Raw genomic sequence first — 24,480 nt, forward strand, 5'->3', positions numbered from 1 at the left:
TACCGTTTTAAAAGTACTTAAGTGGGGGTTTTGACGGGATAATCATATTTTAATGGACGTTTTTTGCGTAAAGTTTTTCAAAAATTTAGCTTGTTAGGAAATATTAGAAAAAAAAACCCACTATACAGTCTCTTACAACTTTAATAACTAACGAGTTTCCACATATAAAATCCCAGTTAAGACAATTCAATATAGCTTGCATATCAAACTTGAAATTAGCCCAAGATGGCGCCACGAACAATTCCTCCGGCTCTTGAGTTGGCGTCTGCCCTTTTTGAACGGGTGAGAAATTAGCACTTTGGGTGTTCTGGGGTGTAAAGAGCTGCCTTTTGGGGTTCCTTCGCTCTTTCCTGGCGCTACCGTTTTTAAAAGTACTTAAGTGGGGGTTTTGAAGGCCAATCACTTTTTAATCGACTTTGAAAGAGGACGTTTTTTACGTAAAGATTTCAATAATTTAGCTTCTTATAAGGAAATACTAGAAAAAAACCCACTATACAGTCTCTTACAACTTTAATAACTAACGAGTTTCCACATATAAAATCTCAGTTAAGACAATTCAATATAGCTTGCATTTCAAACTTGAAATTAGCCCAAGATGGCGCCACGAACAATTCCTCCGGCTCTTGAGTTGGCGTCTGCTCTTTTTGAACGGGTGAGAAATTAGCACTTTGGGTGTTCTGGGGTGTAAAGAGCTGCCTTTTGGGGTTCCTTCGCTCTTTCCTGGCGCTACCGTTTTTAAAAGTACTTAAGTGGGGGTTTTGATGGCCAATCACTTTTTAATCGACTTTGAAAGAGGACGTTTTTTACCTAAAGATTTCAATAATTTAGCTTCTTATAAGGAAATACTAGAAAAAACCCACTATACAGTCTCTTACAACTTTAATAACTAACGAGTTCCACATATAAAATGTCAGTTAAGACAATTCAATATAGCTTGCATATCAAACTTGAAATTAGCCCAAGATGGCGCCACGAATAGTTCCTCCGGCTCTTGAGTTGGCGTCAGCTCTTTCTGAACAGGTGAGAAATTGGTACTTTGGGTGTTCTGGGGTGTAAAGAGCTGCCTTTTGGGGTTCCTCCGCTCTTTTCTGGCGCTGCCGTTGGTGTTCTTAGACGTGCTTGGGTGGGGTTGATGTTTGGGGTTGCTGTTGTATTTCGGAGAGGGGTTAGACGGGTTTTGCTGTTGGTAGTCTGTTATCTCGTTTTGTAGACCCTGAAAAGTATTATAAGTTATCATTCGACTGATTTTTCTTGGTTTTGATAAGTAGTTTTAGACAAAGGGTATCTAAAACAATATCTAGACTTGCGTTATAATATTTAAAACTTTCGCGTTTTGATCACATTTATAGTTGGGTCTATCGCGAAATTTATTTTATTACCCTTATTTACCGACGTTTCGACACAGGTTTCACTGGTCGTGGTCGCGGCTAACTGATATCCCAGCAAAATGTCAAAACTGAGATTTGTGCAACTGCCCGACGAAAAGTGTATGAAAAATAAAGGTAATAAAATAAATTTCACGATATACGCGTTTATAAATGTGAGTTAATATGTAGACGTGCGTTTTAGACCTATGTGATATTTATCTATAGAGCTATCAGAGAAAGGCGTGATATTGTGCTAACTCTGGTGGCTAGACCGAGCACCTTAATAGATACCTATACACCGTGTTTTTTTTATTTCTGTTAATTTCAACGGTGCATTCCTGAGCTTAAATTAAGTAACTTTCTCAAAGACACCGATATTCTAATTAACTCCATTTCGGAGATAATCAGTAATTTATTTTTTTCCTATAAGGCCTCTACAAGCGTGTACACTTGCCTTAGGGCCGGTTTACATATTGATTAGTGTTTAGAATGAGTTCATACATTTGCTACTAAACTTAAGTACAATCTCGGTCGATCGATGTTCGAAATGACATTGATATGTCACAGATTTCAATTGTTTGGTTGAGTTAAATGTAAAGCCCGTGTTACAACAACGCTATATGCTACATTTAATTCGTTTTTAAACTTTTTTTTTTGTAAAAAAAGAAAAAAAATTTTTTTTTTAATTAACTATGCCGTTTAGTTCTCTTAAACGTACTTAACCATACCCCGGAGTTAACGGAATTCAATAAAAACACGGTGTAGATAAAGAGAGAGGTCCACGCACCTGCGATATTTTCCCTTTATTCTTGTTGAGGTCTAAGTCCCCTAGCGACTTGTGCCGCGTGCGGCGGCCCTTGGGGTTCCGCTCGGCGACCCAACGCCGCATGCGCTTCACGAACGGGAGCACCATGAAGAACGCGTTCGGACTTACGCCCATTTTCACCTGAAGATTAAAAAATTAAATTTGATTTGGTCCATTATTATACTTAGCATATATAAAAAAAAAAATATATATTTAATTTTCTGTCACCTCTCGGGGCCAGTTCTATTCAAAATAATTATAAGTTAAATACAGGGTGCTTCCTGTAACAGGAGCAATAAATTAAACTGTAGGCTGTACTCCTCAAACTGACCAACATTTGTTCAGCAACTTTTGAAAATAAGTCATGTTTTGATTTTTATTACACTTAAAGTTTATTCTAAGACGCAATGTATTGCAAATTTTGTTATGTTTAAAGCGTGACAAGCAACGTCAACGTCAAACACACTGATGTCAGCGTACATTGAAGGCAATATTTATTTAGTATGAAAAATAAGAAGTCTAAAGGATTCATAATTTTTAAAAGTTGCTGGTCAAATGTTGGTCAGTTTGAGGAGTACAGCCTTTAGTTTAATTGATTCATAATTTTTAAAAGTTGCTGAACAAATGTTGGTCAGATTGAGGAGTACAGCCTTTAGTTTAATTGATTCATAATTTTTAAAAGTTGCTGAACAAATGTTGGTCAGTTTGAGGAGTACAGCCTTTAGTTTAATTTATTGCTCCTTTTGAGGAGTACAGCCTTTAGTTTAATTTATTGCTCCTGTTACAGTGAAGCATCCTGTATATTTTCTTGTTTATCAAATTTCGTAAGATTTCTGTAAATTTTTAAGTTGTTTTAAATTAAATTCATTCCATAATGAATAGTGGGTATTACTGCAATGTTCTGCCGCCAGAGGGTAAACCACCACATATTGTAAACCAGTACCTAACTTATACATCAGCCTTAAACAGTTTTTAGGGTTCCGTAGCCAAATGGCAAAAAATGGAACCCTTATAGATTCGTCATGTCTGTCTGTCTGTCCGTCTGTCTGTCCGTCCGTATGTCACAGCCACTTTTCTCCGAAACTATAAGAACTATACTGTTGAAACTTGGTAAGTAGATGTATTCTGTGAACCGCATTAAGATTTTCACACAAAAATAGAAAATAAAAACAATAAATTTTTGGGGTTCCCCATACTTCGAACTGAAACTCAAAAAATATTTTTTCATCAAACCCATACGTGTGGGGTATCTATGGATAGGTCTTCAAAAATGATATTGAGGTTTCTAATATCATTTTTTTCTAAACTGAATAGTTTGCGCGAGAGACACTTCCAAAGTGGTAAAATGTGTCCCCCCCCCCCCCTGTAACTTCTAAAATAAGAGAATGATAAAACTAAAAAAAATATATGATGTACATTACCATGCAAACTTCCACCGAAAATTGGTTTGAACGAGATCTAGTAAGTAGTTTTTTTTTTATACGTCATAAATCACCTAAATACGGAACCCTTCATGGGCGAGTCCGACTCGCACTTGGCCGCTTTTTTTGAGAAGTTTTCACTATGACATTGAGCAAAACGTGAAAATCGAAATTTCATTATCTGCCTCTTTATCACTCGAATATGCAAAGAGAGAGGCAGATAACCAAATTTAGATGTTAGTGTTTGCGGTAGGCCCTCAGTATGTGCTAGTGGAGCCCCCTGCCCAGAGTTTGGACATAAATAAAAGCAAGGAAATTCGAGTTTTTTTTTCTAATATAAATCTAGGGAAGCACAATGTCCATATTTGACCGAAGCGTAGCGAAGGTCTACGTTTTGACTCGGGCATTTTGCTTTTGTATGTCCGGATGTTCTCCTCTACAGGTCACAATTCTCAACCGATTCTTGTGAAATTTTGTGACCAGATTCTATGAGTAAATAATTTTTTTTTGTCGATCCCGTTTTTGGAAATTTTCAAAAATGGAGGAGTTGTGATACCTTGCGCTTAAAGAAATAGTCGTATCGATATCATAAGAGTATTTTCTTTTTCAGACATATTTACATAGTAAATGGCAAAAAATGCAGAAAAATTGTATTGCTGGTTTAGGCGGTATTTAGATATTTAGTTTTTACTCGAGAATGAGTAGCCGAATTTCATCAGCTTAGCTAAGCACTATCGTGGCGCATTTTGTAAACAAACGCTTTTTTTGTTTGCACACAGAAAGTCTGGGTTCGATCCCCAGTAAGACATAACTTTTTGTATTTTTTTTTTTCACTTGAACTTCGTATTTTTTTTTTGATTAATTAAAATCTTTGTATTGTTGATTGATCAAACCGCTGTGTGGCGCTGACATCGTGCACGGTCCCAATAAGCTATGCTCGCGAGGTCTACAGCTCACAGAGTCACTAGTCTATTGGGTTAATACAAATTCATGGATACTATCACTGTACCTTGGGTGTCATGTCCTTTTTATTGGATGGCAGGTCAGCAAGTGGGAACCACTCGCAAGCTTTGATCTCATTCCTAGTGCGAGGCTGAAACTTAGTGTCCCGCGGTATGTAACCTATGATGTACAGACGGACGATCTGATCGTGGATGATCGCTTCGATGTAGTCGTTCTTGCTTATATGCTTGCTTATGTCGAAGCCAGTTTCTTCGAGAACCTGCAAGTAAAAATACTTGTGAATTGGGTTGTGCACAAATAAGATAATGGCGAGCTATTTTGAAGTGCGGAGTGAGATTTATGTTTAACGAAACCGAGAATAGCGGCCAAGTGCGAGTCGGACTCGCCCATGAAGGGTTCCGTATTTAGGGGATTTATGACGTATTAAAAAAAAAACTACTAACTAGATCTCGTTCAAACCAATTTTCGGTGGAAGTTTGCATGGTAATGTACATCATATATTTTTTTTAGTTTTATCATTCTCTCATTTTAGAAGTTACAGGGGGGGGGACACACATTTTACCACTTTGGAAGTGTCTCTCGCGCAGTTTAGAAAAAAATGATATTAGAAACCTCAATATCATTTTTGAAGACCTATCCATAGATACCCCACACGTATGGGTTTGATGAAAAAAAAAATTTTGAGTTTCAGTTCGAAGTATGGGGAACCCCAAAAATTTATTGTTTTTTCCTATTTTTGTGTGAAAATCTTAATGCGGTTCACAGAATACATCTACTTACCAAGTTTCAACAGTATAGGTCTTATAGTTTCGAAAAAAAGTGGCTGTGACATACGGACGGACAGACAGACAGACATGACGAATCTATAAGGGTTCCGTTTTTTGCCATTTGGCTACGGAACCCTAAAAAAGTATCTACTCATGATGTGGTAGGTATTTTTTCTTAGTTTCGTTCACTGTAGAAAAATACACGTGAGGTCTCCTTATACCCCCCCCTCCCCTATCAAACCTCGCGTGATTTGTGCACAAGCCCTAAAAATTAGGTAGGTTAGATGCCTTACTAACTATAAGTTATTAATCGAAAGTTTATTTATAAAAACTCTGTGTTATTTTTATCGAACAAGAAAAAACATCCCCAATTGATGATAGAGTATCCTATTTTTTTTAAACCTCGGACCGAGGATGGAAGTCATGGCAAAATTATATGATTACATTTTAAAATTAAAATTATAAGGGTTTGGTTCCTGGTGCACTCAGAAGTGCCAGAACTCAAAAAGACGAGTAGAATAAAAAAAAACAAATTTATAAAAATGGATGAAAAATCGACAATAAAAATATAGTGCGTCAAGCAAATCTTGTCAGTAGCAATGTACTGCAAATTAAAGTATGGTAACACCATGTAACACTCAAAGAGCAGAATTGCGCTAAGAAAAGCAGCAATGTACATCGAACCAAAACGTGTTTATTTTTCCGCCCTTCATACGTCAGTTCGAATGAATTATCATAACCTCAAATTTTAGTAATGTTTACCGTCAACGAGCATGATTGTACATTGTAGGCACCTTAGCTTTGCTTGAGGTCATGCATAATCTTGGTATTTAATGGTGACAGCAGAAATTTCTCTTGAAATAGAAACGATTCAGAATGTAAACAATAAGATGATGGCTGTCATTCACGATCCACATTCCACAGATAACACACAGATGACACGCGATTTTGTAATTATTCGAACACAGTGTTGCTAACCCGCGATTTTTCAAATTTGCCGCCTTTTACTACTGACAAGATTTGGTTGATGCAGTATAGTTTTATTATTTGACTGACCTCTCTAGCGGCGCACTTCCACGGCTCCTCACCCTCATTGACCTTGCCTTTAGGGAAGCCCCAGGAGGCCTTGGTCCAGTACGACTGCACCAGCAGCACGTGGGTCAGCTCCTGGTCGAGCAGTATGGCGCCGTATGTTGGCACTGTTTGCTTGTACTCGCGCCAGTTCTCTAGCACCGAATCGAGGCTGGTGAGGTGTTCTCGGAGTGTCGGGACATGCTGGAAGGAAGTTTTTTATGTACTTTTCTTTCAACAGGCATACTAATATTCATCAAGATTATAACAAACCCAAATACAGTTAGGGAAGCCCATAGTACATCATCGTATATACTAAACACCTTACCTAAGAACTTACAGTATGAACTAACTAATGTTGTTGAAAACCACGTACTAAAAAAATACTACCTATGTCTTGAATAATGTAGAACAGATAATTAATGTTTATAGATTTAACTTAAGTTTAGCTAAAGCATGTAATAATAGTATTAAGCAAACGCGGTTTGGACCGCGCGATCTCGCCAACTAATACATAAACCCTAGAGGTTTCCAATAGTGGCATGCATGTAAAAATTGTATTGAAATTTTAAGTGAATAAATAAATAAAAAAAAATAAAAAATCAAATCATACCTGGAATATGTGCTGAGCAAAGTCCCTTATGCCACACGGGTGAAGGTTGTGCACCTCATCAGTGCAGTAATAGTCGAGGTAGAACCAGTGCGCCAGCTCCATCTGGAAGCAGATGCGCACCAGGTCCCCGCGCTCTGACTCCGGCAGGTTGATGATGAAACGACTGCAGGTAACATTGTAATATTGAGATCTTTATTTGCATACCAGTATGTTACATAGGTACATAATGGACCCTGGAAGGGTATAGCAAAACATGTTGTTGAATATATTACTACTTATTACTAATTTTAAAAATTACACTTCCAACCAAGAATATTAAGGGTTGATGCACATTTAACATACTGATCAAGGTTAAAAATGTGTTGTTTACGATAAATATGTATTATAAAACTCGGAAAACTGTAAATTGGCTGGATATTCAATAAAAACATTCCTAATTCTGATAAGGAAGAGGAATTATAGAATGTTGTTTTGATAGATTGTTGTTGTGAGAAAACTACCCTTTATTACAAGAAAAATATGTTACATGTTAGTACTAGCAGCTGAGGCTGTTATGTGTTATTGGTTGTAAATTGAGTATAACATTTTACAAAGGAAATAAATATTGAATGTACACGAAATGGCAAATAACGCTCGTTTGATTTCAATACGAACCTGCATAAGTCATCGAGAATATCGATGGGAATTGAATGTTTAACACGGATAGAGCTACCAGCTGTAGCCATGGTGGCACTTTACTGTTTTTATAATAGTAATTATAAGAAATAGAAAGATTTAAAGAAAAAAACACATTTGTTTTGGTTTTGTTTCGAAATGTACAAAAATTAAGAATTCTAGGTATTTATTTTGACAGTTATAAATACGTGTTGCCATGTATATTTATTACTTTTTTTAAAAGTAACATCAAATTGTCGGACACGTTTTAGTCCGGTTCATCCATTCACCGGATAAATGAGTCTTCTAGTTCGTAAGGAAGTGTGTAATCACCTTTATAAAGAAACCGGTAATTAAACAACTGTACCGATATTCGGAACCTAAAGTAATATATTGAGAGTGGCAACACTGTAGTTAGTCGTATTGTCCTTTTCTAGCATATACGTCCATCTCTCTCCCACACCCCCACCACTTCAGGCAGTTGCGTTTGACAATTTTGACAGTTAGAAACAAACGCAAATTACCTCATTGGCTTGCTGTATTTCCATCTGGAAGGTCGTGAAGCTAAACTGCTGGTGAGTTTTTGAATTTGTACCCCAGTTTAGCTGACTATATTGAAAAACAGTTTCTAACGGCTTTTGCCGTTCGAAATAAATATTTAAATTTAGTTGTCCGTTAAACTATCTAGCAAATAAAAATGATCCGGAATAGTGATGTGCAAGTGTTTTCAAAGGCTGCCTGCGCGCACCGTGGCTATGCCAATGAAAATACTAAAATCACATGGTAGAAAACACATCGAGCTGGTAAAGCGTGCACGTGTCACCATTATAATTTAATTTTATTAAGTCTCTTCCGAGTCTTGTTAGTTTAAATCTTTGTGTGTGTATAATAACGGTTGAAATTATATAATACTTAAATGGTGATGTGTGGAGGTATACCCTTTCAAGTGATTTGTGTTTTCGAATACGAATGGATCGGATAGTTAATACGTGTTACGTAGAACCTACGTATTAAGGTAGAAGCTTATAGACGTGTAGGTTTTTTATCTGTCCAAGTATCTATCAGCAATTTATCTTTTTATCCCGTTCCGGGTTAATATAATATTGCAAAATTAATTTTTTGGTAATAAACTTGCTGATAACTAACGTGTACCCGAATAGGAGCCGACGATATTTCCGCTCTAAGGGACACAAGGTAACGAACAAACCTACATCGCAATCATTGCATTTATTTTTGTGGAAAGTGAGTACTTCGGCAGTACATAAACTTAAATCTGACTAGACATAGAGATTAGCATGGCTCTGCGCAAGAATGACATGCGAATTCGTGAAGTATTTCACTCTGTATCTATCAACTTATATCTCTCCAACTAGATCTTTGATTTATGTAGGTAGGTACCTACTTAAATATATAACTTAGCAGGTACTTACAGCTTTAAAGGTTAAGGAAAAGAACTCTTGCATGTAGGTGCTATATGTGCTTGTGTTATTTTGAATTTGAATAACTTGATTATTAATTCTATACGTAACTACATACAAGAGGGTAAATTCTTAAGCCTACTTACCTACCTACATAAATAGTACACTTAAACGTTTCAAATAAAATCGGAAGCCTGTGACATGGAAGGGCATTAACGATACGGGAATCTTTAGATTGATTCATTGACAAAGACGCATGGTTTGGTTCATATTGTCAAATTATATTAGTTAACTGTAGAGTTAAAGTTTAGTTTTGGCAAATCTGCACGTCACCGTGAATGACACTTTCTAAAAGTGCCTGTTAAAGCCTGCGTAAAGCCTTTCACCTTGTCGAGCAAGGAACCCGCAACTTAGGGAATATTACCCATAAACTCAGGGTATTTGATTTGAATGATACTTATTCTTAAACTTACGTTTGTTATGGTTCCACCTGCTAAGGTGCGCCTAAGAGAATCTTTTATTCGTTCACAAACTAACGTCAAGTTATTTGTGATGAAACCAATATATTATGTACCTATCTAAACCTGCGCAAGGCTGCCATGTTTACACCTGCGTAAGGTGTGCCAAAAGAATCTTTGATTCGTTCACAAACTAACGTCAAGTTATTTGTGATGAAATCAATATATTATGTACCTATCTAAACCTGCGCAAGGCTGCCATGTTTACACCTGCGTAAGGTGTGCCAAAAGAATCTTTGATTCGTTCACAAACTGACGTCAAGTTATTGATGATGATATTATAACCTATGTAAGCCTGCGCAAGGCACGTCAGACATATTCACAGAAATATAAATGATATGGTCATAACACAGGCGTGCGAGTAGACCACAATCACAAAAATATTACAAAGATTAATTTGTAAATATATCTTTTTAGAGAAAGTAAAAATGGTTTAAAATAATGTTTTGGGTAAAAATCAGTCGAAATAGGCAAGGCTTCGTTATTAGAGTTTTCATTTTTGTTTACCAATCTATTTCAAGGGTCCCGAACACCCTATTGGCTAAACCCGAAATTGGGCTAATTAACTGTGGTAAAAGTGAAAACTGCTTTCCATTTACATAACATTTCTAAAATTATAATAGGTAAAATAAAAACCTAAGATTCCAGGCCTATCTTGACTCATTTTTATTTTAAAGATGAAAAAATCTTTGCACCCTAATATAAAATTGTGGTCTGGAGACGCTAAGCCTCATAACTTGGGTGGCATAGATAATACTAAGAGATTTAGTCACCTAATTTCGACTATAAGCCCAGGCAGAATATTGATAATTAGAATAAGGAGTGGTCAATCCTCCAAGGTCCATACAATCTGTGGACTCTAATTAAATCAGGCTCGGTAAGCTCACGACACGACAGAGCTTACGATTCCATTCTGAAATAAGCTATGTTTACAATATATATTACCCATGGTGTGAAACAAACAGCCTGCTCAAGGTGTACAAAGGGTCCGTTTAACGGCCCTATAAACATCTACAAACCTTTGAAGTCCAGGCCTGCTACAATATGACAGACTAGAAATAAATACATATGATCCCAATGTAAGAGCAGCTCACAGTTGCATAAATTACATTTGGCTGGAGAGCACTTGTCTTTCAGTTAACATGTTTACGAGTACCTACCTATGTACACGACATGACCAACCTACCTTTTTACATAATTATTATATCCCTGATTGCCATGGTATATTAGGAAAATTATCATGTGCTGGCGGTGCTGCACAAGCATGTTTGAAATAAAATATACAAAACTGGCCTAACGGGCGTTTATGAATTATGTATTTTACACCCTTGTGTCTGTATTGTGACCCTGGAAGTTTTAAACCACCTGTATCGTAAGTGCTCCTATGCACGGATTAAGTTTATAATAAACTACCCATGCCCTAACCTCAAGGGCAAGTGCTTCTATGCACGGACCAGATACTGTTATCACTTATTTCACTTATCATGACTTGTCATAGTTTGATACTACACGTTTAATAAATTTAAGACCGTGGAATGTACCCACTACAAAAGGTTTTTAAAAATAGTGACTGAATGGTTTGCACGAACGGTTCTAGCACAGTTTCTGGGCGGTCACGTCTAGGGCATGACCCTCTAGTTCTCAATTTATACAAAATTATAGCATTGTGATACTGTTCGCTTTGCACAATAAAATAGGGGAACAGGAGCACGCCTTGCGAAAAGGCGAAGCTATTTTGAAACGCAAACCTTTCAAAAATAGATTGAAATATATAAATAATTATGTTTTTGGTGTGGAACATGTAATTGTACACCCAAACAAATGCAATCATTTATTATATGTTAGCAAAACTCTGCCAAAGTGTTAGTCTGTCTCTACAGTGTAACCTGAAGGCATGAATGCACATGAATCTCTTGAAACATGGTGGATTAACTAATTTACACCCCGTCTGTGTCTTGCTCCTACCAAATCCACAAGTTGAGGACCTCAACCTATCTAGGCACCCTTCTTGCTCGAGACCTGAAAAAATAATCTCATGCAGTCAAGTGTCGGAAAACCAGGTCCACACTCTTAGCACTACCGTGAATATATCTAAGAAGTCTGTATACTGCCTTCCAGGAGGCGGGATGTTAATAGACTAGCCCATATAGTAGGCCAGAGATATAGTATACAAAAGCACACTGGCCCAAATCCAGTAATATTATATGCACTTCAGAATACAAAATAATTGACTATTCTGCGTATATTTGATATCAAAAAGTTACAATTACCTACCCTTAGGTCATAAGGAGGATAAATATACATAAATATCAAATATATTCGACAAAGTGTTGACCCTAGCATTGGATAAAATAGGTTCCTCTTAAACGGCATCTGCGCTGTTGGCTTTGGGCCCACGGGTGCCCGGCAAAAGGTCGGGGACCTCATGGTTCCGCACAGTTATTGCAAATAATGTAAAATCACAAAATAAACACAAATTTTCATTTTGGTTAAAAACACATATGCGATGAGCTAAGGTTTCGAATTAAGTACCTTATTCTTAATCTGGAAAGAGAAGACTGAGTATTCAGAATTAAGCTATGTCTATGAATGGTTTACATAAATTAAGCCACTTTAGCGTTCAGAAACAATCAAGTTTATGTCTACTAGTAGGCACCAGATAAGGTAAACTACTCATACTGCATATATAGACAATAATGAGTACAATTAAGGTCACTTGATGATAGCTAAACATGAATATAAGCAGAATGAGCTGCACCTATACAAATATAATTGATAAAGCTCTGTGGCAATTCTACATTTACCATTTGAACGCCAAGAGCACTAAAAAGCGTCGTAACTAGTGCCCACATGAGTACTATGTTATGGCTTAAGCTCTCAAAGTAACCTTCACAATTTTAAGTAAGGTTTGTTTAGGTCCATTAGCTCGTGTTCGCGTTAGTAAAGCGTACAAACGATTAAATGCATTTTATAGCTATAACCAAATAAATAGCTCACACTGGCTCACAGTCATTAAAAGAATTCAGTAAAATCATTAAAAGTATTCCCTATGACATTTTATTAAGTACCTACCCAATATTAACTTTGTGGGTAGTGATAGTGATATAACGAATATTTAAAATATTCGTCTACTTAATCCTGAGGGATTCGGGAAATAAGAAAGGTCTTGTCCTTGTTATATCCTGCAACTGCTTACCTTACTAGATAATTATTATCAAATTTGTCAATAATTGGGAGTTATAAATAAAAACTACTCGAGTACTTTATGATTTTTATCTTTTCATATTTTAATTACATCACTCCATATCACAGATGTTGTATGCTCCCTGAAGAGTAGACTGACTTATCTTCTTTTACATAGTCTCACATACATATAATTAAGTACTATAGCACCCTTGTGGTGACTCACTTATTTTCGTTGAAAATTTATAAGTACCTACATTAAATACGTATATAAAATGGAAAGTTAGTATCATAATATAATGGTATATAAAATTGTATGCTTTACTAAATACCTCTCTCCTCACATGTATTAAAATAAAGGGTGTACTACATAATTAATTAATTAATTAAACACTCCTAATATAATAATATTACATATACATAATATGTAAGTACATGTATAATCACATTGGCTTGGCGTCTTCCCACCACCAGGCGATAACAAACACGTCTCAATATATTACTTTAGGTTCCGAATATCGGTACAGTTGTTTAATGACAGCGTTTTACACAAAAATAAAACGCTAATTAAATAACTTACCATATTCGGAACCTAAAGTTTTAATCCTGCCTGGTGTAAATATGTATAATTTTGAGACAATGAGGTAATTTGCGTTTGTTTCTAACTGTCAAAATTGTCAAACGCAACTGCCTGAAGTGGTGGGGGTGTGGGAGAGAGATGGACGTATATGCTAGAAAAGGACAATACGACTAACTACAGTGTTGCCACTCTCAATATATTACTTTAGGTTCCGAATATGGTAAGTTATTTAATTAGCGTTTTATTTTTGTGTAAAACGCTGTCATTTTACCGCCTCAAGAATAGCAACTGCCTCACCGGTGAAAATGGATGTTTGAGGAGGACATTTAAATGGGAGGGCAATATTGTACCGAGGAATCCACACCGCTGCTCCCACGCATCTTGTAGGATCCACCTTAGATGCATCAGTAAAAACCGGTAAGTATTCTTGCCATTTTTCCAAAAATTTATTGAGTTTGTTGTTTGCCCCTGTATCATTTTTGAAAATTCCTATATCTAATATAACTTTTGGTGAGTATATTAAGGTCTCAAACGCCACTTCAAATAAAGGGTTAGTACCAGATTGGTATACACTGGGGTGAATATTAATTAATTTTGAAAAAGAAATTACTATTCTGGGAAAGGCTTTATATGTCCAATATCGGTTTTCAGTGACCTCCAGTGCCAGTGCTCGCAAGCGTGGAAGCAGCAAGTGGTTGTTATAAGAGCTGGCTTTAATCAAGAACCTGTCGGCGAGGTATTGTCTGCGTAGAGATAACGGCGGTTCAACACCTTCCACCTGCATGCCATTTTTGGGAGAAGGAAGCATAGCACCTAGTATGATCCTTAAACATTTAGCCTGTATAAGGTCTAATTTATCTAGGCCATCCTTATTACAGGCATGCCCTCCCATTCCGAAGGCCGTATAATTCTTTTTAAATCGATATCATAGATGGCGCTATATGTCACAATCGGCGATAACGAAATTTTTATCTTACAGATTAAGATGTATTAAGAGACATTTAAAGTGTCATAAATTAAAAACATTATAAATGAAATACAAACATTAATAACAACACGAATTCAATGCATTCATTTTCAAAATTTGAAATCACAATTATATCGCGACTGACTACGTTATGAACAACAGCGCAGGACACTTATGTGGAGCTGTCGAAGTAATATTGAATATTGTCACTAGATGGAGCAACCACGGTTCTAATATGTGGAGTTTGATTTAGAATAATTACATTTGAGTTATGAATTACGAAATTTAGTACATAATGTAAAAAAAATAGATCGGTCAATAAACATGCCTACTCTAAATGAGTACCTATTTTTTTTTAAAGTAGGCCTGACGTTAAAATATAAATTAAAAAAACTCGTAAACCGATGTTTTTCAAAAGAAATGAATGCTTTGTTTTTAAACACAATGCAAGTTTTTATTTCGCTTGATGTCCAAGTCAAACGCACATTTTACTCCTTTATTGACCGACGCGTTTGCGAAGGTCTCCGTTTTAACTCGGGCCAAATTTCGTTTGAGGAGAACGTTCTCCTCGGTTTAATTCTCAACCGATTCTCATCAAATTTTGTGACCAGATTCTAGGATAAAATAGTTTTTTTTTCAATGTGATTGTTTCAAAATTGCGGAAATAAATATGTAGTCGTATCAATATTATAAGAGCATTCCTTTTCTTTTTGAGATATATTTACAGTGCTTGGCAAAAATGTAGAAATGTTGTAATGGTATAGGCGGTATTTAGATATGTATGTAGGTTTTTACTCGAAAATAAGTAGCCAAATTTCGTCAAATTGGCTAAGTGCTATCATGGCGCAGTTAGCAAACAGTTGCTTTGATGCATGGAGGTTCCAAGTTCGAACCCCAGTAAAGTGCGCTGCTAACTTTTTGTAAATTTTTACACTTATATTATTGTATTATGTATTATTATTTGTGCAAAGCACGGGTTAAACGTATTCGTTTCATTTTTCCAATCTTTTATTAAACTTTTTGTTAATTTAGTTTTTCTAAATAATTCTAAACGGCGTACCCATATATTTTTTATTCAGTTTTAAGCTATGCTCGCGAGGTCTACAGTTTATTAATTTCCTTGTTGTAAACGATGATCGGCTTAAACCGCGAAAATCGAAGTTTGTAAACTTCATGAGGTAGAACAAACTAAATTGACAGCGATTTTGATAACACAGACTATGCAAGTGTTCTTTTAATTACATAATCTAATAGAAGTTTGATGTTTAAAATAACACTAATAAAATATGCTTGGTATGACTCATGCAACTATCTCTGTCACTCGAATTACAACTTAATGTGAGCAAAAGAGCCCAAAATTTGCAATATTCGGTGTTCGCGGGTCGCGGGGCCTGCCTAGTCGAATTTTGTGACATGCGAGTTATCCTTGAAAAAAAAACCTAGGTGTTCGTATTTCCAATGCAAGGTCATGACCGCCATGACTGGTCAAAAGTCGATGTTTCGATTCTAAACTGAATACAGTGCGCGTTTGCAAACTTGAATTGACAATACGGTGTGTTATATCTATAGGTTTGTATTTATTTTTAATTTAATACGAGTACTTATGTCCTCAATCGCTCCAGCGTCTCAAGGCCGCACAGCGACGTGCACACGCACACTCGGATTAAGTACTAATTGTAAGGTGCGTCTGTGTGCTTACGAAAACTACCATACAACTAGGTACATAGGCGTGAACGCTGAACGCCACAGTCATTCGTGCCGTCCTCTTCTTCTTTCTAATAGTAGCGACAGGGACAGCATGCACGGTTTGAAACTTCTAACAGTTCTAACCATGTTAAGCGTTTTCTGAATAAATTTCTTCTATTCTATTCTATTCTATAATAAAAGAGGGACGGGCAATATATCTCGCCGCGAGATACTGTCGTGCCTATCATGGCTAGCCCGGCTGTAAATATTTGTTTTTAGTGCAAATATTTCCTTTTTGTATTTTAAAATACTACAAAATAAATCGTGTTACTGCCGTTTGTACGAGAATGTAAATTTTTAACATGAAATAAATGTTTAATAAATAAATAAATATTATAGGGACATTCTTACACAAATTGACTAACGATACAAATGTGTAATATACAATTAATACTTAAATACATAGAAAATATCCATAACTCAAGAACAAATATCTGTCTCATTATATAAATAAATTACACTTTATTTTCAATATAAAAAAATCGATCGAGTAGGTAATTCAAGGTCACTTTTTTTGTAACGTTGTGGACCTGCGAGGCGTTCATAATTTCCTTGACGCGCTCTTATTCACTTAACAATAAAGTCGCGTCAAGATTATTTTGAACACCTCGCCCGCTTAGCAACTACGGTACGGACAAGTACGGCTACCATTAATTGACATTTGACTTTTACGCCACCGACTGCGTGAACTCGATCGCACCAATACATCAATGCGAGTGCGAGCGAGATAGACTGCGATCGACTTCATGCAGTCGCTAGCGTACCTAAACGTCAAATGTCAACTCATGATAGCCGTAGCGAATAAGCTACAAAACTTTTAGTAGCTAAATAAAAAAATGAATAAATCGGAAATACAATTAGTTTATTTATTAATTTAAAAGCATGGCAAAAAAAACGTTACACACATTTTTTATTGCAATATTACGAAATAGAATGTAAAACACGCAAAGCAACGTACATATATGGGGCATTATCTATGAAAAGGGACCTTATTGTCGATCGCGCTTACGCCGCACAGCGTCGCGCGGCATTGTATTTATATCAGAGCATCGTTAATAACGGCGTAAGCGCCATCGACAATAAGGTCCCTTTTCATAGATAACGTCACATATGCTACTTAGGACGATGCACTTTTTTAGTATGGGATTGGCGGATTGGGTATCTGCATGTACTATGTATGTACTAGTATTTTATGGGGCATTATCTATGAAAAGGGACCTTATTGTCGATGGCGCTTACGACGCACGGCGTGGCGCGGCATTGTATTTATACCGGAGCATCGTTGATAACGATGTAGGCGCCTTCGACAATAAGGTCCCTTTTCATGGATAACGTCACATATGATCTGTGATCCTTACAAAATACCTACTCCTTCCTTTCCTATATACATGGTCTTTTTAGGGTTCCGTACCCAAAGGGTAAAAACGGGACCCTATTACTAAGACTCCGCTGTCCGTCCGTCCGTCCGTCCGTCCGTCTGTCACCGTGTCACCAGGCTGTATCTCACGAACCGTGATAGCTAGACAGTTGAAATTTTCACAGATGATGTATTTCTGTTGCCGCTATAACAACAAATACTAAAAATAGAATAAAATAAAGATTTAAGTGGGGCTCCTATACAACAAACGTGATTTTTGACCGAAGTTAAGCAACGTCGGGCGGGGTCAGTACTTGGATGGGTGACCGTTTTTTTGCTTGTTTTGGCTCGACTCGATATTTGTTTATGGTGCGGAACCCTCCGTGCGCGAGTCCGACTCGCACTTGGCCGGTTTTTTATTTCATAATAAATCTAAGAAAATACCGCGTAGTATTATATCTATATCTCTAGGTACTAATATGGGGCATTATCTATGAAAAGGGACCTTATTGTCGATGGCGCTTACGCCGCACGGCGTCGCGTGGCCTTTTATTTATATCTGAACATCGTCAATAATGGCGTAAGCGCCATCGACAATAAGATCCATTTTCATAGATAACGTCACATATAAATTTAGATTTTAATATGCGCATATTTTTTCAAGTTATTACTTTCGATTTTATTTAACGGACGTTAAAAATAGATTGTTTCGTCGGCGCGACCTTGGGCTTTGGGCCTCTCAAGGCCATGTGGACGGCACGCGGCAATGCAACGCTTAGCTCCAAGAATTATTTTATTAAAACAGATCATACCGCAATGCCGTGTTCTTTCTGCCCTAATGTGAAGCATAGGTACCTACTAGATACCTTCAAACCAGCATAAGAGTCCTCTTTGATTATGCATTATTATTGTGTATCTCAAAGTCACAGTTATGCTGGTTTACCCGAACGCTTGTCGTGCCGATTTGCCGAAGCAATGTAAGCGATAAGAATACGACCTGTGATTTGTAACGAAACTTTGACGCCTTCGCCTATACTAAAGTAGGTACCCATTCAAACTTCTATTTACAATACAAAAAAATTAACAAAAAAACTAAAAAGTCAAATTGATTTCATAATCGTAAATTATGATATGTAAATAAATTTCAATTTTGTCGCCGATGGCTGAAACGCCATCTAGTAATGATTGACCTTAAAAATGAATGTGATGTGTAGGTTTAGTGCGTGAAAGCTACAACAGATGTCGCGCGAGAGGTGTTTTGACGCCATTTCAACGCATGTTTGTCGTAAGAGTTTTATTAGCTCCGTGGGGCTCCGTGCGCCATCTAGTTTGTTACTGTGAACTAAAAAATTGCCTACAAGTATTTGCTACTTAGGACGGTGCGCGTTTTTAGTATGGGATTGGGTATCTGTACTAGTATTATATGATCTGTGATGGTAGTATTCTTCTCTTCCACTTCCTTCATGTTGGCACTACTAACGTTCTGTCACCCGCTTCCCGCTTTTTTGCTAATTTTTGTATTCGTCATGTGTTTGTCTGTGATGTTCATAACAATTATTTGTTTTTAGGGTTTCCCAACTACATCCTTCCAAAAATACAAAATTATTATACCGAACATTCTCCTCACGTGTGAAAGTCAACACCGACATTGGCAAATTCACCCTGGGCAAAATTGCAGGGAGTAAGCCAGGAGAAAAAAAAAAAAAAAAAAAAAAAGTTGTCATTACAAAAGTGAAGTTCACCTCTAGCACCCATAGACAAGCTGTCAAATTCAAATGTCATGTCAATAATGTCATGAAATATTCGTATCGACGTGTGATTTTTGTGCAATGTTATTGTACTTATTGTATTAAAATTTAGCCTAAACATGGATATAACGCCACTTTTCAAAGCCTGCATCAAAACTTTAAAAGCTCGTAATAAAGCTTTTGGAATCCAAAGCCCCGTGAGTGAAGACAAACAGCGTATACTGCGGCCTAAATCGAAACATGGTTTCATGCAAACGGCGAAAGATATTTGCTCACAAATCACTAGATTACGAGACTTTTTGTTTGAACACAGGGAAAGGTATTTAAGTTTTTTCAATAATGTAACTGGGGATGAGATGACGGAGGCGGAGAGAGATCAAATAGACACGGGAGCTCAAAGAATCATTAACACATGTTCCCACTTGTTAAAAGAGTTTAGGAATGATAACCGGAAGCTAGCGGTGTCGGGACAGACCAGGGAGTATATGGACGCGGTCATCGACCTCATAGATGCGTACTTGAAGGCTGTATGTAAGATCCACAGTGAGCTGAAAGCTCTGAGAGTAAAAAGGGCTATTGACATGAGAAAGCTTTCAAGGCTAGAACAGCCCCAGATGAAGCCGAGTAATCCTAATTTATTTAAAACAGAAAAGCTTGTTAAAGAGGATGTAGAGATTGAGCCCGAAGAGACAGATAGTTTAAGAAGGCCAGTGGATTTGACTGACAGTGAGGTATGTAATTATACATTTTAAGTTTTTGTATATGTTGATCAGTCAAATAAGCTATTGGGCTAAGCCTGAAATACCATGTACGGTTACTCCTCAGGAATGCTCAAACATTAATGTTTTTTTTAATATAACAAAATATAAAAAAAATTTCAAACAAAAGTTATTTCCAATAATCGAGAACAAAAAGAAACATACTGTATTAATTATTGGCAGTGCTTTTGACAATTTGTTCAAAAAAGTGCGGCAATGATGACATTTGTCAAAAGTCAGAATGTTATTAGGGTCATAAATAAAAAAGATTAGATAAGATAAGATAAGATAAGATAATATTTATTCAATAAAACTTATGCTAGTTTGATTTTTACAATGGTAATTATGCAATATATACTTATGTAATAGGTCATTCATACATATTATTTTCTAATACACTTTAATAAAGTTAGAACTAAAATACCAACTATAATTTTATTTTCAATTGCTAAATATAATTTAATAAACATACCTAAACTAAGTAAACATTTACTTGTATCTTAGGTATGCAAATTTTGTAGGTCAATGAGTAAGTGGGGAAATGCTTAAGTTAACAAAAATATTATTTATAATAACAATAAATTAAGTGACTATGTTCTACTATTAAAAATGTTAAGTCATGACATAACTATACAATTTGTACAAAAAGTCTATCCTAATTTTAAATTCAATGTAGCTCATCAAGTAAGACGTTGTTTGCGTTATCTACCTTTGTTGATAAGTGCAGCAAATGGCGTTTAATCGCGGCGCTCTAGTCGCCTTCATAGTCTATGGAATTTAAATATCTGATTTGCGCAAATTTCATCGCTGGACACTGCTCGTCTCCGGTTTTATGATTGCACGGCTTCTTAAAGCGTTGACATGTAGCGCATTTGGGAGGATCGCCTTGTTTTGTGCACTCTTTTATACTGTGTCCTGATGACCCACAATGTCCACACGTAGGTGCTGTATCTCTGCAATATTTAGCCGAATGGCCGTATAAATGGCAAAAATAACACCTGGTCAAGAGAGTAAAGTCTCGTACTGGGCAAGATGTCCAATTAATAAAAACGCGTTGTTGTTGTATAAGCATTCGTCGTATTTCGGCTGTGCATTCTAGAATGTAGTTGCAGGTGGATAAGTCCTTTTTTCCTGATTTATGACTAAGTTTCACTGAGCTCATAAATATGTCCCTGGAGAGACTCGGTTGAAGGTCCACAACGTTTTGTTCGAAAATACAATCGAATACCTCTTATTCGGTCATATTTGTCGGGACTCCTAGTATGATTATCTTCGGTCTCCTTTTGGTCGTGTCTTCCACTTTAAGTCCCGATTGCTGAAGCTGCTGAGATGCTTTAAGCTTTTCGAGGTCATCCTTTCTATCAGTGCTGATTATGATACCACCATTCTTTGTCTTCCTCATACCGCGAACGTGAAGTTTTAGGGCCTCTGGCTTGATTAAGTTTTGGATCAGGTGTTTGGTATCCTCACTAGATTTTTCTTTATCTGCAGGGTAAATTGCGATGCTGCTAGTATTGGTGGGCACCACAGCTGAACTTTTCCCGGTCCTGACCATGTCGGCGAAGGATTGTTTTGCTTCGGTTGTTGTTTTAGCTTCCAGGTGCTGCTTGATTTCATGAAGTTGGGTGCTAATGTTTTTTTGCTGGGACAGGGTATTCACTTGAGCTTGGCAAAGTAAGAAATTCTGTTTGACCGCTTGATACTGAACAGCCATTTGAGAGATTCCGCCCAAAACGCTTTTACTAAGCGTGTTTATTCTAATTTTTTGGTCTGAATTTAACTTGCCCTCATTTGAAATGGTGCAAATTTCATTAAGGCGCCTTTCAATTTTATTTGGCGATTATCAAAAGGTCGAAGAAGGTTTCATACTATTTATTACCTCAGGAGCTACTTACACATAATACATCATACATCCTGCTCCAAAGTAAAAAAAATCGTAATTTGTTAATTTCTTTGTAACTGCTACACCGTTATTATGAAACTTTGTATACTGGTTCTAAATACCCTAATGCATATGTACATTTCGGCTTTGTCCAATGGCTAGGCACACCCTGTATAAGCAAAGAAAGAGTAGTAACTCCATACATCACTTTTCTTACCAAAACGTGAAATACTTCGTAGTCGACATCTAGCGCTAAGTAGCGGACATTATCAGTACTGCTAGTTGACAATAGTTGTCGAATACGTCAAGTCAACTTCTTTGACCTCCCCCTTTTTATTTCTTTGGCAAAACATGGCTTTGAGAGACATTTAGGACTCTTTAACAGTTTTGAATGATTCACGGTTAGTTTCACTAGACTTATATCAACCGGGATATGAACCACTGTGGTTCTGTGGTTACCTTTTGTATTTTTTTCGAGCTACTGGGACTCATCAGAATATCAGAGTATCATAACATAGTATTAAGACTTTTACAAAACCGATAATAACTCTGGTACTTTTTTTCCACTCTAACTCATTCTTGCAGATTGCTATAAATCATAATTTTGGAGTAACTCAAACCTTGTTCCAGGTGGCTGTAATGCAAGACGAGGGCCAGCTGGACCCGGAGGAGCTGCAGCTGCTGGAGGAGGAGAACGTGCAGCTCCTCAACGAGCTGAACAGCATGACGGAGGAGGTGCGCCAGATTGAAAGCAAGGTGCTACACATTGCGGAGCTGCAGGAAATCTTCACTGAGAAGGTTATTTTTTATAAGATTTTAATTACTTACTGCTAGCCTTTCTCCGCAGAAGTTTTGTCTGGTTGACCTTGGCATAGGCCTCTCCCATATTCTTCCACGTGTCTCTGTCCAGAGCCTGTCTTCCCCACAATGGTCCAGCCACGTGCCTGAACGCCTCTTCCCATCTCATTTTTTGTCCACCATCATTCCTTTTTCCATCTCTTGGGTACCATGTTGTGATCTCTTTTGACCATTATTAATATTTTAAAGTTTTTAAACCATAATAAAATAGTCCAAATATTTTTAATTAATTACTGAATGTCTGTTTCAGTATAATTTAATTTTACAAGGTTAACGTTAGTTATTCACAATTAATAAGCCTGTTCTAGATGACCTGGTCATATGCGACTGATGCAATGATAGATAAAAACCAGTATATTCAAATTTAAATATATTATTTCCAGTATAGCCTACTTATTGTAACTTATTAAGCTATATATTGTTTACCATGATTAATCAAAGATGAATGAATGAATGGACAAAGATTTACCACAACTATGAATAAGGAGTAAAAGTTCGCTAAAAAACTTGAAACCCCCAAAACTTCTATACATTTGACATTTTGAAAGACCTCCGTCTACACTAGCGGCGAAATTAAACGCGGTAGCCCTGATTTGTACCTGACGGTACATACATACATTTACATTTTGAAGTACATATTTGCGAATATCCATTAGAACTATTCAATAAATATTGTAGTGTCTTCAAATAAGAATAACAAAGTTATAGTTTATTTATTTATAGCCTTATTTCAGAATACATTTTTGAAATATATCTACAGTTTTCCTTAATCTACTGTGTGCCTTCGGGCAAAGGCCTCCCCCAATCTTCTCCACTCTTCCTTATTATGAACTAATCTGGTCCATGTTTTTGTTTTTGTGCCTCCAGCCATGTTTTCGATTTCATACCATCTTTTAAATTGCCTGCCTCTATTTCTTTTATGCTCTCTAGGGTGCCAGTGTCCTTTAACAAAGTTATAGTAGGAGTTGGTAAATAAAGCTTTATTCTTCCAGATATTACAACAAGAGCAAGACATAGACCGCATCTCCAACACCGTCGTCGGCGCCACCGAAAACGTGAAAGACGCGAACGCCCAAATAAGAGCCGCCATTCAGCGCAACGCGGGCCTGCGAGTCTACATACTGTTCTTCTTACTTGTACTGTCGTTCACTTTGCTGTTCCTCGACTGGTATAATGATTAATGATTAAATGTGCTGTTGCTGTTTGTATTTCTGTGTTTACTTTAAAAAACTGGACAATCGGACTCACCCACCGAGGGTTCTATACTTTTTAGTATTTGTTGTTATAGGGGCAAGAGAACATCTGTAAAAATTTCAACTTAACTGTGTAGCTATCATGGTTCATGAGATACAGTCATGGTGACAGACAGACGGGACAGCGCAGTCTTAGTAATAGGGTCCCGTTATTTATTATTATTACCCTTTGGGTACAGAACCCTAAAAAAGACCAGACAAGTGCGAGTCGGACTGAGACAGAAACTGTTGTACAGAAACACGAATTTAACTCATGTTTTAATTATTTACAAATTAATAATATTCTGATTTTTCTATTATTCATCTTTGTCTATTATTGAACATAGGTGTTGCACCCGCACGCACGCACGAAGACGAATCCAAGAAGAATGGCTATGTGAGAGGGTTTAGGAATCGAATGGAAAGTCGCTTTAATGGAATAATATTTAATATATCAGTATTATTATTAATGAATTACCTCCCTATTGCATATGCATAAATGGACAGTCAGCATCAAAAAGATAGTGACGGCCGAAGTGACCAAATATATCGTAACATATCTTTGTTACTAT

The 24,480-nt window shown here is 36.8% G+C and overlaps 2 protein-coding genes and 1 pseudogene across 2 annotated transcripts; 2 read left to right on the forward strand and 1 right to left on the reverse strand.

Annotated features, from left to right (window-relative positions):
* Positions 1-899: 899 nt before the first annotated feature.
* Positions 900-7,844, reverse strand: LOC134656329 (m7GpppN-mRNA hydrolase). The gene is made up of 6 exons (XM_063511842.1): positions 7,662-7,844; positions 7,008-7,170; positions 6,380-6,598; positions 4,603-4,815; positions 2,155-2,313; positions 900-1,213 (listed from the first exon to the last, which is right to left on the reverse strand). Exons 1-6 carry the CDS (start codon positions 7,730-7,732, stop codon positions 911-913), a joined length of 1,128 nt encoding a protein of 375 aa, XP_063367912.1. The 5' UTR covers positions 7,733-7,844; the 3' UTR covers positions 900-910.
* Positions 7,845-8,907: 1,063 nt separating this feature from the next.
* On the forward strand, positions 8,908-9,007 carry LOC134656688 (U6 spliceosomal RNA; annotated as a pseudogene).
* Positions 9,008-19,204: 10,197 nt separating this feature from the next.
* Positions 19,205-23,857, forward strand: LOC134656196 (syntaxin-18). The gene is made up of 3 exons (XM_063511691.1): positions 19,205-19,909; positions 22,449-22,616; positions 23,669-23,857. Exons 1-3 carry the CDS (start codon positions 19,298-19,300, stop codon positions 23,855-23,857), a joined length of 969 nt encoding a protein of 322 aa, XP_063367761.1. The 5' UTR covers positions 19,205-19,297.
* Positions 23,858-24,480: the final 623 nt, after the last annotated feature.

This window comes from Cydia amplana, chromosome 18 (assembly GCF_948474715.1).
Source record: "Cydia amplana chromosome 18, ilCydAmpl1.1, whole genome shotgun sequence".
Classification (NCBI taxonomy): domain Eukaryota; kingdom Metazoa; phylum Arthropoda; class Insecta; order Lepidoptera; family Tortricidae; genus Cydia; species Cydia amplana.